This window comes from Simochromis diagramma, unplaced genomic scaffold (genome assembly GCF_900408965.1).
Source record: "Simochromis diagramma unplaced genomic scaffold, fSimDia1.1 OVJJ01000304.1, whole genome shotgun sequence".
Taxonomy (NCBI): domain Eukaryota; kingdom Metazoa; phylum Chordata; class Actinopteri; order Cichliformes; family Cichlidae; genus Simochromis; species Simochromis diagramma.
Genome location: NW_024387030.1, coordinates 21,146,095 through 21,164,795, shown reverse-complemented (window position 1 = coordinate 21,164,795; position 18,701 = coordinate 21,146,095). Strand labels below are relative to the sequence as shown.

At 39.8% G+C, this 18,701-nt stretch overlaps 1 protein-coding gene across 1 annotated transcript in view; it reads left to right on the top strand.

The window, feature by feature from the left end:
* Positions 1 to 13,508, top strand: part of strn3 (striatin, calmodulin binding protein 3) — a 33,359-nt gene extending 19,851 nt beyond the window's left edge. Inside the window, exons 8-16 of the mRNA XM_040042139.1 lie at positions 81 to 220; positions 308 to 486; positions 1,489 to 1,536; positions 2,377 to 2,498; positions 3,287 to 3,454; positions 3,533 to 3,673; positions 3,765 to 3,872; positions 4,062 to 4,148; positions 8,936 to 13,508. Of these exons, the coding sequence (XP_039898073.1) occupies positions 81 to 220; positions 308 to 486; positions 1,489 to 1,536; positions 2,377 to 2,498; positions 3,287 to 3,454; positions 3,533 to 3,673; positions 3,765 to 3,872; positions 4,062 to 4,148; positions 8,936 to 9,105 (1,163 nt within the window). The 3' untranslated portion in view covers positions 9,106 to 13,508. The remainder of the gene's footprint in view (positions 1 to 80; positions 221 to 307; positions 487 to 1,488; positions 1,537 to 2,376; positions 2,499 to 3,286; positions 3,455 to 3,532; positions 3,674 to 3,764; positions 3,873 to 4,061; positions 4,149 to 8,935) is intronic.
* The last annotated feature ends 5,193 nt before the right edge of the window (positions 13,509 to 18,701 follow it).

Sequence of the window (18,701 nt, the reverse complement as noted above, 5' to 3'; positions counted from 1 at the left end):
AATCATTATGACAACAGCTAATGAATATAATCTTGTAATAGAGAGGTACAGTGTGTTTATTAAAGCCTCTCACTCTTCAGCGGAGCCTCTACCATTTCCTACTGGCGGGGGGAAGTCCTTCTTACTTGGGGGGTCAGATGATGTGTTGGAGAGCGTGCTGGGACTGGGTGACCTTGCCGACCTCACAGTCACCAACGATGAAACAGACTATGGCTATGATGTAAGGAAAAAAAAAAACCTAAGCTGCAGTTTAAAACTCAAACATTCTTTAGAAATTGCCCTAACATTGACATCTTCTTTTCCTCAGCTGCCGTCCAGTAAGGAGTCTTCGTTCAGGAAGACATGGAACCCCAAGTACACGCTAAGGAGCCACTTCGATGGTGTCCGAGCACTGGACTTTCACCCCGTTGAGCCCTGCCTGGTCACCGTGTCCGAGGATCACACCCTTAAACTGTGGAACCTCACCAAGACTGTCCCTGCCAAAAAGTAGAGTAACACCAGATGTACACATAAACCTCCAAGCAGAACTACCCGAATAATCAAAAGACTCTGGCATAAATTACACCAAAATATATAGTCTGAGGAGCTTGGAAAGAAAAGCTTCTTCAGTTCTGAACTGAAGAAGCTTCTCGGATGAGAGGTGAAACGTTTTCAAAGAAACCTAAAGAAGTCCAGACTCTTTTCTTTTCAAGCTCCTTAGACTACAATGACCTGGATGACTTTGTTTATGTAAAATAAGACATTGCCTTTACTTAAATAGCCAGCACCTGAACACCTTAGTCTTTGCTGCTGTGATCCCAATGGGACCTTCTCTAGTTACAGCATGATTATGCTTGTTTCTCTTAGCTGAACAGTTCTTGCCATGACTGGGATTACTGCAATAGTTAAATAAGGCTGTTTGCTCTATACCAGCATTACATTAACACAACCTAAGTGATGGTCTTGTATTGAAGAAAGAATTTCCAGTGATTAACTTGTTGCAACGGTTGCTTCTGGAAACCATTTGCAGTGAAGACCTCAGAGCTGGTTGAAATACTGGCAACATTGCAAAGCTGTGATCAAAGCAAAAATCATTTTCTAAAGGGTATCTTAAATTTTAAAAAAAAGAAAGAAGAAAAAGTTCAGTCGGTTGAGAAAAGAACGCTCAGCATGGACAGTATTTCCTCATCACATAGAAAAGCTTTTATTCACTCTGCTTCAGAGGAAAATCCTCTCCTTACAAACCTGGCAGATCCTTTCAGTATTAGCATCTCATTTTCTCCTCATCACTGCGTTTCCATGGCACTATTCTGATCAAACTCACACCACAAGCTTCTGATGTGTCAGTGTCTTACAGATAATCCCTTTAAATAATACCCCTCAGGACTTACTGTCGTACAGTGAAAAACAGTCACTGCTGCCTGTAACAGAGTTGAAGAAGAGTCTGTTTGATGATGAAGTAACAATCTGCTTGTTTATTTCACTGTTGTTGTTGTTTGTTTTTTCCAGAAGTGCCTCTTTTGATGTGGAACCGATCTACACATTCAGAGCCCATGTGTATGTATCCAAACACACACAGTGTGTCTAAGACTCTATTTGACTTGATGGTTGAGGTTCCATGGTGTTTTTAACTTTTTCAAGTTACATCAGATTTCTTCACGTTTTAAGTGACACAAGTAATATTAAAAAAAAAGTGAGGGTTTTTTTGTTGTTTTTAAAAAAAAAGGTAATTTCAGACCTGTGGTGAACTGCTGTTGGCAGGAAGACAGAAATTATGCTTTTTAGTGGCAGCAGCTATGAATAAATGAGCATTACTAGTGATTAAGACTGACAGGCACCCTGTAGCTACAGCATGAGAATAATCTCAGCAGCAGGAAATATGTCTGAGAAAATGTAAGTCAAACACCAGGAAAAAATTGTTATAAAGTAACAGAAAAGTGTTTAAAAAAAATCTGGAAAATTTAATGGACCAAATTGCCAGATAATAGTAGAATTAAAAATAACTAAAATGCAAATAAAACACTAAATCAAAATAAAAACTGTATTAAAATATGTCTGAAAAGTTGTTTTGTTTTTTTAATATTTAAAAAAAAAAAAAGAATTTGATTAAAATATCAGAAAATGTCTTTAACAAACTAAAAACTATCAATATCATGTTTGGACAAACTAGATGTATAGAACATTTTTGGTATATTATAGTTATTAAGGTCTTTTCACTGCTCATGTCTAAACTTGCTAGATGTTGATCTCACTCACACTCTTTGTGAGTGTAAGTGAGAGATCTCAGTAACCAGCAGGATTAAATGACTGTCGAGGTTACGTGTTTGCACTTGACATCATCCGTAAATATATGTATTTTATCAAACCTCTGGTGATGATGCTCTTTTCTGTCTTCAGTGGACCAGTGTTGTCATTGGCGATGACCTCCAGTGGTGAACAGTGTTTTAGTGGTGGTCTTGACGCAACCATCCAGTGGTGGAACATCCCCAGCTCAAATGTTGATCCCTACGACACTTATGGTACACACTATTTCACTAAGTGAAAGGGAAAAGGTTTAAGTAGTAGTGAGCCCTGCTATAGTTTGGAGTGGCGCTAACAAAAAGAGGAGAGGCCAAGCTGAAGATGGCAGAGACGGCTCAGGTTGGGCAGATATGAAAAGTTAGAGCGACAAGGCTGAGATGTTTGGGCATGCACAGAGGAGAGGCAGCGGATATATTGGACAAAAGACGTTGAAAATGAAGCTGCTAGGCAGGAGGAAATGGGACCACAGAGAAGATTCATGCTGAGTGTGGACATGCAGAGGGCTGGTGTAGCAGAAGGGTATACTAATAATGGGGAGATGATCCACTGTGGCGACTTGTTATGGTAACAGCCAAAAGAAAAACAAGTAAACCGGTTGTCTCCTTTCATAATGATCTCCTTGTTTTTTCAAAAATATAGATTTCTTAGATTACCTCACATGGCTCTGCTTTCCCCCCAAAATTTCTTTTTCTTTTTTTGTTTTATTCTTGGAATCACGGTTCCCAAGTTTGAATGTTTTTCTTTTAGGTCTGCTCCTATTAAGGCTGCTTTCCTCATGTCTTTACTTTCTGAACAAAATGCTGGATTAAAAAAAAAAAAAAAAAAGTCTTTACTTGGGAAAAATACAATTTTTGGGAACATTTTATTTCACAAAACCTTACAAAGACACCAAAAATGTCTTTCCTTTGTTAAAGTTTTCTCTTTCAATTGGGAATATTTGTCAGTTAGATGAATGTACAGTTATAAAAACAGAAGGCCCCTCTCATTTCTTATCTCTTCCAATCAGATCCAAGCGTCCTGGCAGGTTCCTGGTTAGGACACACGGACGCTGTGTGGGGATTGGCATACAGCGGTATCAAAAACCGCCTCCTGTCCTGCTCGGCCGACGGAACAGTGAAGCTGTGGAACCCAACAGAGAAAAACCCCTGCATTAGCACTTTCAATACAAACCATGGTAAGAAGAAGAAAAAGGGTGCGCTTCTTTGCAGGAGGGAGTTTGAACAGACTTGCTGATGTTTACATCTGTCAACAGAGCATGGGATCCCCACATCAGTGGACTTCAATGGTTGTGACCCTGCTCACATGGTGGCATCCTTTAATAGCGGAGACGTGGTTGTGTATGACCTGGAAACTTCCCAGCAAGCACTTGTGCTCAAAGGACAGGGAGATGGCAGTAAGAGCACAAACAACCATGAACAGATATGAGGTGTGTGATGGGTTTTTGAGGACAGTAAACAGTGTTATCCTTTTCTCTCCCTCCTCAGCTCTGTCGGGGTCAAATCATATAAATAAGGTGGTGAGTCATCCCACGCTTCCAGTAACCATCACTGCTCATGAAGATCGACACATCAAATTCTTTGATAACAAGTCAGGTCAGTCTGCAGCTACTCCCCAGCTGTGTCCATCACTCCAAAGATGGTGAGCCTGATTGGTGAGATCAGGTTTCACAGCTCCCACTTCACAGACACCGTGTACAGAGTGACTCAGAATTATTTTGACTTGAGAAAAACGAGTCCTTCAGGCTTCTGGAAGTGCTTAGGTGCCTTGTGTCCTCTATGCAGGTAAAGTGATTCATGCCATGGTGGCTCATCTGGATGCAGTGACCAGCCTGGCCGTGGATCCCAACGGCATCTACCTGATGTCTGGCAGTAAGTCTCATAAAAGTCTTCCTGGAGCTCAGAATAAAGCATTGAATTTAATTTAGCTTTTTTTGAATTAAATTCTGAAAGTTATTACAGTTCTTCATGTGTGCTGTAGATGGTGACTAGTGAAGATTGAAAGGTTATCTATTAGGGCTGAGTATCGTCACTGATTTCTAGAATCGATTCAATTCAGATTCACAAGGTCCCGAATCGATTCGATCCAGGATTTGATCCGATTCTATTCGATTTGAATCAGGGAAATTTTGCCTCAGACAGTAAGAAATATTATAATTCTGATCACGTATCAGTACATATCCATATTTTTCTATCTATAAAAAGAAAGCTGACACTTGCGAAACTTTATCAAAGGTGTAAGCATCACAGCAGATGCCTTTGTGTCAAAGAAACAGCATAAAACACAGAAAAACATGAAAGCGATTTTCCTGGCCTGGGATTTTATAGCAGATGACCTTAAAAATATTCTGCAGTAGATCAAAGACGAAAGAAAACCATTAATCAACATATGAACATTACATGATGCTGCTGAAGTGAAGCGGAGCAAAGTTAGAGGTTTTATTAGAGACACAGCTAAGGGTTTTGCAATTTTGCATAATTTTAAAAAGTTTTAATTTGTTCAGTAGCATACTGAACAGCAGAAATTAGGTTTTCTTTTCCGAAGTAAGTAAAAGGAAAAAAGAAACAGCGGCCGACAGCGCTGTAAACAACGGCAGTGGGTGATAAGCAAGCGAATAATGCAGAAAACAGATTTTTAGATGGGAAACTATTCCTGAGAGAGGGAGAGAGCTGTGCAGGAAGTGTGATTTTTATCTTGGTGGAAGCAAAACAGTAAGTAGGAGGGAATTCATGACGATGTTTATGTGAAGCGAAATGTGAAGCGTAGTTTGGATCTTTTTGCTGCGGGTTCAGTCAGAGATAAAACCTGCAGCTTCAGAATCTAGCGCAAAAAGGACGAAGCGCGAAACACCAGAATCGGTGAGCTGTCGGCTTTCAGCCCCGACCGTGTTCGTGCCGTCGGGTGAGAAAGGCGACATCTCACTGATTCTGATGCGTCAGCGGGTCCGCCCTTTACGTTTACGTCATAGTGCAGAACCCGTGTTCCTGCTCTCATTTACTGTTTTAGCTGTTTGGTGGTTGTTGAAATTTTGTGAGGTTTAACCTGAGATTCTGGCATTTTGGGCAAAATAAATTTATATTTAAAAATCGATTTGGGATTTTAATGAATCGATATCACGTTATCAAGCTAGAATCGATTTTAATCGATAAATCGATAATCAAAACCCATCCTATTATCTATGTAAGTTAGTTCAACTTTGCTTTGTACCATTACACGACTGAGTGTTCTCTTTAGTCTATTTACTTGTACAGCACATCGCATTGATTATCATGTGTGCTCAACTAGGACACTTGCCTCACAACGGCTTTGTTCACACCTTTAAGTCAAATGACCTGCAGTGCTATATGTTAGACCCCGTCTGCGTATATACCCCTGTCACCACAGTTATTCCTCAATCCTTATGCTCCTCACCTCACCACGAACACTTCATTTGGCAAGCTGGCTTTTCCATTTGAGGAGATTTTTGACTAAGACCCAAGGGCATGCATTTTGTCATGAGCTCTTTCACTCGGGTCATGTTAGTGGAGAAAGTCCTGGGAGGTGCTGCTCTTACACGGCACAATCCTCTTCTCAGAGTCCTTTGACCCAGTTTTAGAGTCGTCAGACCGGTATGCTGCCAGTCCTGCTGCGCTGGCTAGCCAAAACAAAACACCTGTTTTCTCTGTTTCACCATATAACTAAGAAGCTCTCCTCTGACAGCTGAGAAGCTATTTATGTTTTGTGAGGTTTTCTGATGACGGTAAAAAAAACGTCTTTTTTTTTTTTTCTCTTCTCAGGACTAACCACTGCATGTATCAATCCGAAATCTACTCATTTCACTGTGTCTGGCTATAGACAGGATCTGGAAAAAGCTGATTTAGTTAACCACCACCTATAGATCCATTACTGACAGTTTATTTGGTCCTGTCTCACAATCCAAGCACAGGTGCCCCCACAGCTCTTCCATCCAAGATTTTCCACATTTCATTTAGACACATTAATCAGGCTTAGTGACAGAGCTCATGGTGCAGGCATTGCCCATCTATGTTTGGATCACTGGTTCCCCAGACAACCCACTGGTGGCTCTCCATATTGAGGTCAGATGTCTTTGGCCCAAGTTCTGTTCAGGTTGTCAGCCCCAAAAGGTGATGCACTTTCCTATCACAGTCTGATAGGCACACCCCCACAAAAACACTTTTGGTGTCTCAGGTTGTAACATTCAGTTTGACATCAGCCGTTCACACTGATTTCCATCCACTGTTTCACTCTGTGTACTTTGACCAAATGTATTAACGAACTGTCAGCTCAATGTGAGGAGTGGTCACATCTTAGCCTATTTGGACAATTGGGGTTTGATAGCAGGATCCAAAGAGCAGGCTGTGATGCGGGTTTCACTGGTCCTGTCACACATTCAAGTACTCAGTTTCTCTGACCTTTCAAAAAATGCCTGCTAACCACAAGTCAGCAGGTCTCTTGTCTTGGGCTGGAAATATGCTCAGTTTCCAGCTGTGGATGTTTGTCAGGGCACAGAATAGCTGCACTCAGTTTCACTTGGGGCACAGACTGCATTTCCACATAATATTGCAATTTTATGTCATGGTGATGGCATGATGGTTGTAGAGCCTGACTGATGTAGTATTTTTCAGACCAATATTTGGTGATTTTTTTAAAATAGGCAATATATATTGGCCAATAAAGCTTTATCTTCTAGACACACAAAATATAAATGGATTTCCCTAAAAAGTGTTAGGTGTAATCATTTGAGTCCTTACCAAGATTGTATGAAAATGAAATTTAAAAATAGTTTTGTTTTATTGACACGAGAAGTCTTGGATTACTTGCTCTGCCCAACTGCAACTTCCCTGTTGGGAAACGGCAACCAGCTGATCCGAGTATACTGCAGTCTGGTGGACAAACTATCCAATGGCAACCCTCTTAACATGGTTGAACGGTCTTTTTTTTGTCTCTCCTTCCTTATTTATTTTTCAGTTATCAGCAGAACAATTAAAATTATTTGGCAATACTAAGAAATCGCCTTACCAATATATTGGCGTGTTCCACAATATTTAATCAAGGTTTTAAGGATGACAGCATGTCAGTGGTGAATTCAGTTTCTGCCTAGCTGCTCCTTGCATGTTAGCTTTTTATCCTTGGAGAGAGCCCGGCTACAGTGCATGTAAACATTTATACCATTATTATTACAGACAGTGTGTGGCATAACACTAAACATTGGTTCAGTTCATTGTGGGTTGTTGACATTTCTTTATGGGCTTAATTTATTCTTTTAGAATCTTTTTCACTTTAGAACGCTGGACTTTAAACTGTTTAGAAGTCTCCTTATAACCCTTCCCAAACTGAAGGGCAGAAAGAATTTCTTCTCCAATATCATCTTTTTAAAAGCTTCAAACTGCCAAGAACTTCTCCTGTTGCAGAGGTTCTCATACTCACTGATAATTACTTAAGTGCATCTGAGTAGCAGAATCTGGTTGCTACTTACTCTCTTGATTCCTAATGGCGTAGTAGGTTTGGAAGCACTAAGGTTTGCATAGTTTTTCTCACTCTCTTAATTTTTTGATACTTAAAATGTTAGAAATGAGAGATGATATGCTTTGTGCTTTTATGGCTATGTATGCATTGTAGTTTGTTCCTGCCCTTTGCTAGACCAGTGTTTCCCAACCACTGTGCCGCAGCACATAGGTGTGCCGTGAGAAATGATCGGGTGTGCCGTGAAAGATTATCTGGTTCCACCTGATTAATACTCTAAATGACTGGCGTGAGTAATGGGCAGAACAATTACATTCTATTGTAATCTCTTGTAAACGCTACAAGAGATGAACAAAATCAACTTTTGGAGAATTACATTCTCTTCCACTAGAGGGCAGTAAAACTACCTACTCTAATTAAATAGAATGCCAACTGCCAGTAAAACAGAAGACAAAGAAGAAATGACATAACCGTCATGCTGTGAATGAGACAATGCAGTGCGTAATAGCAATAGATGAATATTTGAAAAGAACAAGTAGTCAATCTGACCTGGGCCCTGGAGAAAATTCTGACCCAGATGAAGGCCCTAACATGAGTAGTGGTCAGAAAGCAAAAAAGGTACACTGGGGACAAACCAAACCAGTTCCACTCTGCCTGATGCACGGGGGAAAATTATCAATGTGCTTTTTGTGACATTTTTGGTTTGATGGTGTGCTGTGTGATTTTTCTAATGTGAAATATGTGCCGTGGCTCCAAAGGGTTGCGAGACAGTGTGCAGACAAATCTGGCAGTAGTTAATTTGAAACATTACAGAGCAAGCTAATTTTACAGCTATTTAAGCACAGAGAGCTAGAGATTAATTAGCTGACCTCTTTCACTCACTTTCTATGTACATAAGATAGTTTGCAGTTAGTCCAGGTAGCAGCTAAGATAGATTAGGCTCAGCGCAGGGTCAGTTTTGATCACAGGAACTAAGCACATGTGCCTTCGTAAGTCTCCGGCTTCTGCTCATGTTATGGCAGTTAAGGCAACTGTATGACAAAACTGTCAGTGCATTCAAGATTTTAATATAACATTAATCATTTGTTTCTATCACTTCTCAAGTCAAAAGAAACGGAAATGAGTTTGGTTTGTGCAATTAAATTACTTTGTAACAACACTGACATAATGGCTTACATTTTTTTCTTCTCCTCAGGTCACGACTGCTCTCTGCGTCTGTGGAACCTAGACAGTAAAACGTGTGTTCAAGAGATCACAGCTCATCGTAAGAAGAGCGAGGAGGCCATCTACGACGTGGCCTTCCACCCCTCCAAGGCCTACATTGCCTCCGCTGGAGCCGACGCCCTTGCCAGAGTCTACGTATAGACGAGGAAGAGAAGATTTAAACAACAGAAAAAAGAAAAAAGAGGAGATGACCTCGAGGTGAGGGATACAGAGACAGACAAAGAGAGAGAGGGACTAGTCTGTACACAAACAGGATTCAGGTCTGTTCAGGTCTCTGAACACAGAATATATATTAATATGAAAGACTGGAGAATCTCCAACGGACAACTGAACAAACACACACAGGTTTCTTACACAAATTTTTAAGTTAAGAGGTGGAGTGGTGTGATCTCCCTACAGCTAAGAGACAGCAGAAACGCGTTTAATGATCAACTTGGAGCAGCTTGCCTGAAACCCATCTGGCCCCTCACAAATCCCTAAGGTAGCTTTGACACTACATGCCTGTCCCTATTCATTAACACTACTGTGACTCCTGATCCCAGACAGAAGAGCTGGAGCTGAGGGCAGACGTAAAGGAAAAATCCCCCCCAAAATTAGACCTAGTCAGAGCTGGCCAAGGAAAGTAGCCTGACATCTAGATGAGTTAACCCATCGCTCTTTTATTTCTTACTGTTGTCATTTAGCATCGTAATACGGTGGTCAAATGTAGCACATTAAACTGTGGAATTGTAGCACTACAGTCTACATGTTGTGGGGACATTTTTGCACATTTCCCCCGTTTCTCTTTCTGTCCCACTGGACTCAATGCTGAGTCAATGCTAAATGTTCAGGCATGTCTGAGAGGAGACAGTTACAACTCGAAAAATGGCCCTCGTGAGAAGTTGCCTGGGATCTGTATTGAATTCACCCCCATTTGGCTAATTTTTCTCCAATAACTCTAAAGAACTCTACTTTCAAGGCAGTTCAGAGCAGGCTTGCAGTCCCGAACAGTTATAATTGGCTGCCACTGTTTTTTTCTATGTTTGTTATACATTATAAAAGCTCTATTACTCCCCAGGTGTTGAAGCTTCAGTGGCATATGAAACCAAATCTAAGCACAACTGTAGTGCATTAAGCAGTCTGCTCTCCCAGTCTGACACTTCACATGAGGTGATACAGCTAGAAATGTCCAAGAGTGGAGCATTCTAATGAGTCTCCAAAGTCTGCACTTTCTCCTACTGTAATCCATTTAGTAGAGCTAACCACTAGTTTAACTAGCAAAAATATAGAGTAGCAAAGAATTCGAGTTGAGTACAGTTTTGTACTGGCTCTCGCCTGCCTCAGGAGAGAGCATATGTAAAACATCCTCTCATTACACTGATCTCCTGTCTAGACAAAACAGTCTGAAGAAACAATTTTGACATTTTCATGGCTGTGCTAAGCTCTGGTAAAACAGGAAAAACTTAAACACCAGTGTCTTTGTTGTGCTTTGTACACACTGCTTCTTCACAGTGTTTACGTGGAGAAGAGCGTCTCCGTTCAGATCTTTTTTGTGTGTGTGTCACATGTCCCTGATTGGCTGGATTCATGTGAAAGAAAACTGAAAAGCAACAAGCAAACATCTGACCCAGGTTTCTGAATGCGGCCAGCTACCTGCACAGAAACAAAAAATTGAACTATGTCATAGACTATTATCAATCTTTAAATGCCGAAACACTGAAAAGTAGCAGCTATTTAAGTTGATTTTAGACGTTTGGCCTGTTCAAAATGATTTCCAAGTTGCAAAAATACCTAGTAATCAAGTGTTTTGTGTGTAGTCTAATTCATATGTGCATGAGTTTAAAGTGCATTTTAATTAGCTGCTCAAAAAACATTTGCCAATTTATAATCATACAACATCTAAGCTGTTCCACTGGTGGACATTATTCGAGATGCCCGTGTCCCAACACAGGAAGCTGTAAGCTGTTCTATGTATCATTCATAGTATGATCAGAATAGGGGTACTTGTGTCCATGGAAACACTCCTCCTGTCACAACAATTTCAGCATCTGTTTAGTGACAGTGAAATCATATTAGCCACATTAAACCCTGCTGTAAGACTGCCTGAGGAACTGTACTAAAGAGAAAGCCCGGAGGTTAATCAGGGGATTTTTCCTTTAAACCTTCAGAAACGTCAACCTGAGAACAGAACATGTGATGTTTGAACTTGTTTTTTTCTCTCTTTCACTTTTTAATAATTAAATCTGAACTAAAGCTTCTGCAAAGCAAGTTTTACAGTTTGTAAATGGGGAAAAATTAAGAAGAAATATGTTTTGAGCAAACAGAATGGATTTAATATCAGATTTTGTTTTTGCCTCTGAGAATGTTTTGATGAGAATGAAAGTTTGGTTAATACTCACCGACCTCAGCCTCCTGCTGGGCCTATCAGAGCCCCACGTTTAACAGTGTAACAAGCGGAGGATTCAGCATTACTGTAGTTACATATTTTTGTTTGTGTAAAACAAATCTAGTTTTTATAGTCCTTTTTAATTCTTTTTAAAAATCCACAATATAGTTACTGCCACAATGGATGACCCATCAACCAAAAACCTCACCTCAGTCTGATATGTCAAGACGTCTGGCTTCAGTTTTGGGCCCTGATCTCAAATCATGTAAACACAGGAACTGCTGCTGCTGAGTGTTGAGACAGCTGAGGAGAGGGTCAGCTGTATCTGTTAGTGTCTGTCCTGATGTTAAAATATCAACCTTTAATATACATTTGTCCATTCGAGCTAATGTCTAACATGGCACACATTCCAGTGTGAAACAGCAGCTTATCACAGTGATAAGGTGTTTGCTCCAGAGGGTAGAGCATGCAAGTCCAATATCATCAACTGAAAGACTCCAAGCACAAGATACATTTTAATTACTCCACAGTGAAACCCTTGCGTCTTTTACACAACAGCCTTGGCATGTTAACTATTAGCTTTGTCTTATGCTAGAATTAGTTTTAAAAAGTTACATTTTTAAAAGACTTATTTGGCATAAGAAAGTTACATTTATATGCCAACTTAATGCTGGTGTAAGACAGAACTAATTATGTCCTGTAAAGAAATGTACAAACAAAATTAATTTGCATAGAAAATGTAATCCAAGCATACAAATGCAGACCTATGAATAAATGCAAGGTGCCAAATGCTTACTAAGTCATTCTGTTCATTCTAATTTACACTGCAGTATCTAGTCTTTGTCACTGCAGCCGATAAAATCACTGGGGGAAAAAAAAAAAAAAGCCTGACCAACTCCTTCCTAGGCCAGTCTTATATGACCTTGTTTATGTAGACTGGATAAAATGACGTGAGGTCATAGCAAAAAGGTTTTACAGGTGAGAACTTCTTGAACTACAAATACACAACTTGCTGAAATGATGCCTTTTCCTCACAGTCAATATATTTGACATCTAATTAGCTCTGTTTGTTTTTTAAGAAATGAAGTTTTAAAATGTTGTGTACACTGTACACATGAGCAGTTTGTTATAGTATAATACAGCTGCCATAAAGATCATTTTGATATGGCTGTAATTTTTTTTGTTGATATTATCTGAAGGGAGGTCATGGGTATAAACTACAAAATCTCATCAGGTTGACACAAGTGAGTGTACAGAAAATATAATAAAACAACTACTTTTGATGGGTCAGAATATTAGAAACACCTCTCAGAGTTCCACATTTTATATGTTGAACCCACAGAACTGACTCATTTGTATACGCGTACACACTCTTACACATGCAAGTATGCATTTTTGACACTATCACTAAGTGGAATATTCTGATATTTGTGAAGACAGATCTTACAGCAAGGCAGCTGTACTAAACACCATCCGTGTTTAGGTACCTATAATAAAGTGGTCACTGTGGGGGGTTCTTTTGCTTTGTTTTGTTTTTTAAAATTTGTTGATTAGTAATAAGCAAATTTAATTTATGTAAAAACAAGTTTTGTCCTCAAACAGGGCAAAGAATAGTTTGATGTACACAGATTTGAACGCAGGGCTGCTCCAGTTAAAGGCCAACTTCCAATAACAAACCGGCAAATAATTGGTTTAATGAGCTGGGAAATGGTACCTGAATGCAGCACGAGCTCAGTTTGAGTGTGAACAGGTGAAGTTACAGCTTTGTTTGGTTCAGGCTGAGACTTCTGCTCCTCCGCCTCCATCATATCGCTTCAATCTTTGAAAAGCTGCTGTCTCACTGGCTGGCCCACAGGGGGAAGTCTAATTTGTTGTTCTGGTTTGTTACGATCCACGGTTTTATTATTATATAATTTTTTTTCTTTTATTTTCACCAATGCTACAGTTTACTGTGTAACTCTCGTTTGTGTAATGCATGATTAATACAATAAAATATTTTTTTTAGTCTTCCGAAAAATGAAAAAAAAATTCTGTTTGCGAGATTTGATGAGTTTTGTGTTTTGTTTTTTATTTACAAACTATGAACAGCAGATTTTAAAGGCTGTACCACATAGAATACAGCTGTTGAAATGTACATAAAATGTCTATAATAACTATTAAACTGTGTACCTGTACAACACCTGCTGCCTGCTCTTCATTCTGTAGGAAAGCACTCGGTGTGTTCAATAGATTGGAGTTCCTGTGGTCCATATACCATCAAATTAAAATTAATCAAATTTAGTCATTGCAACATTTAAGCAATGGAACGCTTGTCTGTAAGCTTTGCTGTCTGTTCTACAGCAACAGCACAGGTGATACAGTGACTGCTCTTTCTTGTGCCGTTTCATTTTCAGGCAGCGATAAATCAAATCTCAGGTGGTAAAACCACCTAAAGTGATGTAAGGTGCTAGTGTTGGAGGACTTGCACTAATGGAAGCCAGAGGTTTTGTTTATTCAGATAATATAACTTTCTTCTTTCTTTTTTTTTTTTTGTCATTGGACAGTCATACTTAGTTTCCAGTTTAGTTGTACCATCGCACTGTCTCACGTCAGTGTGAGTATGTCAGCACACTTTCAATGGAGCAACAGTAGAAGATGATCAGCAGCTCCTTTCTGAGGATTTTCAGAAAATGGAGAGGCTGTTGGGCCTTCTTTAAAACCGCCAAGGTGTTTAAGCTCCATTAGAGGTCTGTGTCTATGTGCACACCCAGGAACTTGAAGCTGGCCCCCCTTTCCACGTCCACGGCTGCAGCAAAGACTTCCTGCCTCTGAAGTTGATTGCCAGCTCTTTTGTCCTGGTGATATTGAGGTCCAAGTTGTAGTTTGCACACCAATACGACAGCCTCTGAACCTCAACTCTGTATGCTCTCTCATCACCCCCAGAGATGAGCCCCACCACAGTGGTATCATCTACAAACTTACTGTAGTGTCTGGGTGGGTACTGACACAGTCATGTGTACAGTAGGAGACTCAGTACACAGCCTTGTGGAGAGCCAGTGTTAAGGCTAAGGGCTGGGGAAAGATGAGGCCCCACTCTAACTCTCTGTACATGGTCTGAGAGAAAGTCTGATCCAGCAGCAGGTGGTAAAAGGAAATCTGATATCCAGCAGATATCAGTCTGTCCGGGAGTATCGTATTAAAGGCAGCACTAAAGTCAACAAAGAGCAGCCTGGCGTGACGCCCCTGTTGTTCAAGGTGGGAGATGGTGGTGTGGAGTGTTGTAACACTCGCATCTTCAGTTGATCTGTTAGCTCTGTATTCAGTGGTAATCTTCAGGCACAGGCATCATGTTTTCCTCTGTTTTTAACAATAATGACAATACAAATGAAGAATAAACCGGTGATCATATTAACCTGATCTATGAAAAAGTCGTTTGTAAAATTTCATCTCAATCGAAAGCTTCAGTAAAATTTCCACAGCAGTGAAGTTGCTATACACAGATACCAGGTGAAATAGTGACGGATCTGAAAGGTACACACACTCATCATGGGCATAAATGGTAATTTTGAGCGTTTAGTAATGTCTTTGAACTGCTCTTTTTCTAGGGTGAAATGATTGTATATTATACATCTTTAAAGACTTAAAAAACAAGAACTCGATGTAGCACTTTGAATTTATTTTGGGGGATTATCTCCAATCCACACAGGGTTAAAAGTCAGATAAATCAATTTTCCCTCTCTTCCTGTACTCTCTCTGTCTGGTGTTTTGCCATTGTGGTTTATTTTTTACTTTGGATAAAAGTATCAGAAGGAAGTTTGTGTGCTGATGAATACATCCAAAGCTCCTGAAGCAATTTCCTTGATAACATCTTCAGCTTGTAGTTTGTCCCAGTTTACCAGGATCAGCCTTTCCCCCATCTAGGTACTGTTTTGTTTTTTGTTTTTTTTACTGTTTCAGTGAGTGGTTAGAATATCGGATTTTCTGGGGTCCCTTAAAGCCTCTCTGTTTCAGGTCCTGTTTCTTTTGTGTGACCACAAGATTTGGTTTTGCTTTTTAGAAATGTAACAGTTTCAACTGAAATGTTTGAAACCAAAAACACACATAAAGACAGGAGACTACATTATAAGGATTTTATTTAAGAATTAATCTCGAATTTTAATCTCCATCTTCTAGATCAGGAAACAGGGAACCATCAGGTTCACTGCAACTTTGTGCAGCTTGACCAGTCTTCAGTCAGTTCGCTCTTTGGTTGATGGCTTCCTACAGTCTCATTTGAGGCTGTGTTAAGGAATAAACATATATTCTTAGTTTATGAGTCAAAAGTGGCCTTGCTTTACAAGCCTTTATTACTAAAATACATAAAACAATATAATCAGAAAATAAACACTAAGTGCTCAGCCAGACTGAAAAACAGGAAGTTAGTGTAGAGCTATACAAGCATATAAATAAAAACAGGAACCCAGACAAAAAGAGAAACTAGTAACATATAAGGAGTTGTTTGTATCAAAACTATGTGTGACGTGTAAAGTACCAAAATAACACCTATATGAGACACATTTTTAGCTTCTAATGTTAGAGATTCTGCAACTGGCTTTGGGCTGTGCAGGGCTCTCTCTTCCGGAAGATGATTGGATAAAGAAATATAAATATTTTGACCACTCTGAGTCGGGTTTTCTCTGTTCTACCATGGGGATCAAAGAATCGGGTTTAATAGCTGACTCTTTCGATCTTTGATAAAGTGTGTGATTATGATATGATGATGTGATCTAAAGATAAAGATGGGAAACGTGTTCCTTTTTCTCCGTTTACTGAACTCGACTGACATTTATCCTAATAATTTTCACTTACCAAGTTTAGAATTTTTATGAATTATAAGCAGTGATAATGACTGAGAACCTTCACAGACAAACAGTGATAATCAAAATTCAAACAAAGAAAGGGCTTAAAATATTTCACTTCATGCATTAAGAATGTACAACTCTATGTAATTTATGACCAAAAAACCTTTTCCACAATTTTCTTTTTTTGGGGGGGGTTCCAATTGGTTCTTATATAGCACTTTTCTAGCTTGAGTGCTTTCTATGCAACATCCACACACACATTCACACTCTAATGAAAATATTAGCTAAGTGTTTTATTTTATTTACTGATTTACACAGAGGGCTTTACATTTACATTAGGCTTACATTTTATAAAGCATGAAGACTCCTGTTTGCAGTGTCCCTGGAGACACAGACCTCGATCACTGGATTAGCATGTTGCTGAGGTAACAAGCTATCAGCTACATTGTTAACAGAGCAACAGGCAATAATAAAGAAGAAACTCCAGTAAATGAACTTACGTCTCTGTTCCTCATTGTTTCCTGTTGTCTATATTTTGGCCACCAGATGGTGCCCTGTCTATGTCAGTAACATGAACACAGGCAAGTGGAGCAGGTGTGAAAACAGCTATTGGCAAATATAGAAAATAAATACAGTTAAATGTTTCCATCAAAGAGTCGCAATTTAAAAATACTTGGCCAATTCTTTCCTCAGTTTAGAATTGTGTAAATTGAGTATATGGACATTTTTAGAAGAACTGATCTCTTGTCTGACAGATGAAGTGTCAGATTCCATACAGAGGGGATTTTGTGATGATAACAAGCACAATTTTCCGAACTTATTTACAGACGAATTCTTTGTCTTCAATATAGTTTCGATATAAAAATCCAATATGGCAAAATTTTAAATGTGACAGAAATGATGATGATTACTTAACTGGTGAAAAGAAACATTTTCTTTCTTTCTTTTAAACTAGCACCCTGCCTCAACTTACAAACATGTTGTTTGTAATCTGTCAAAGACTAAATGCAAACAGATGCAAAAATTGGCAAACAAAATGCAATAAATTTAGTAAAACAAGCTACTTCAGCCACTATTTTCTTATATCTTCCTACCTTTAAAACTGTAGTTGTTCAGACAGCAGATTTTTAATCATAATGGAGAAAAAACAGGTAGTCCTGCTCTGAGTCTTGCTCAAAGCTAACTAGCCTAGCTTAAATAAATTATATTTTTCTAAAGTAATGACATAAACCAAAAGATTTACAGTGGGGCAAAAAAGTATTTAGTCAGCCACCGATTGTGCAAGTTCCCCCACTTAAAATGATGACAGAGGTCAGTAATTTGCACCAGAGGTACACTTCAACTGTGAGAGACAGAATATGAAAAAAAAATCCATGAATTCACATGGTAGGATTTGTAAAGAATTTATTCGTAAATTAGGGTGGAAAATAAGTATTTGGTCACCTCGAACAAGGAAAATCTCTGGCTCTCACAGACCTGTAACGTCTTCTGTAAGAAGCTTTTCTGTCCCCCACTCGTTACCTGTATGAATGGCACCTGTTTGAACTCATCATCTGTATAAAAGACACCTGTCCACAGCCTCAAACAGTCAGACTCCAAACTCCGCCATGGCCAAGACCAAAGAGCTTTCGAAGGACACCAGGAAAAGTATTGTAGACCTGCACCAGACTGGGAAGAGTGAATCTACAATAGGCAAGCAGCTTGGTGTGAAAAAATCAACTGTGGGAGCAATCATCAGAAAATGGAAGACATACAAGACCACTGATAATCTCCCTCGATCTGGGGCTCCACGCAAGATCTCATCCCGTGGGGTCAAAATGATCATGAGAACGGTGAGCAAAGATCCCAGAACCACACGGGGGGACCTGGTGAATGACCTGCAGAGAGCTGGGACCAAAGTAACAAAGGTCACCATCAGTAACACACTACAACGGCAGGGAATCAAATCCCGCAGTGCCAGACGTGTTCCGCTGCTGAAGCCAGTGCATGTCCAGGCCCGTCTGAAGTTTGCCAGAGAGCACATGGATGATACAGCAGAGGATTGGGAGAATGTCATGTGGTCAGATGAAACCAAAGTAGAACTTTTTGGTATAAACTCAACTCGTCGTGTTTGGAGGAAGAAGAATACTGAGTTGCATCCCAAGAACACCATACCTACTGTGAAGCATGGGGGTGGAAACATCATGCTATGGGGCTGTTTTTCTGCCAAGGGGACAGGACGACTGATCCGTGTTAAGGACAGAATGAATGGGGCCATGCATCGTGAGATTTTGTGCCAAAACCTCCTTCCATCAGTGAGAACTTTGAAGTTGAAACGAGGCTGGGTCTTCCAACATGACAATGATCCAAAACACACCGCCCGGGCAACAAAGGAGTGGCTCCGTAAGAAGCATTTGAAAGTCCTGGAGTGGCCTAGCCAGTCTCCAGACCTCAACCCCATAGAAAATCTGTGGCGGGAGTTGAAAGTCCGTGTTCCTCGGCGACAGCCCCAAAACATCACTGCTCTCGAGAAGATCTGCATGGAGGAATGGGCCAAAATACCAGCTACTGTG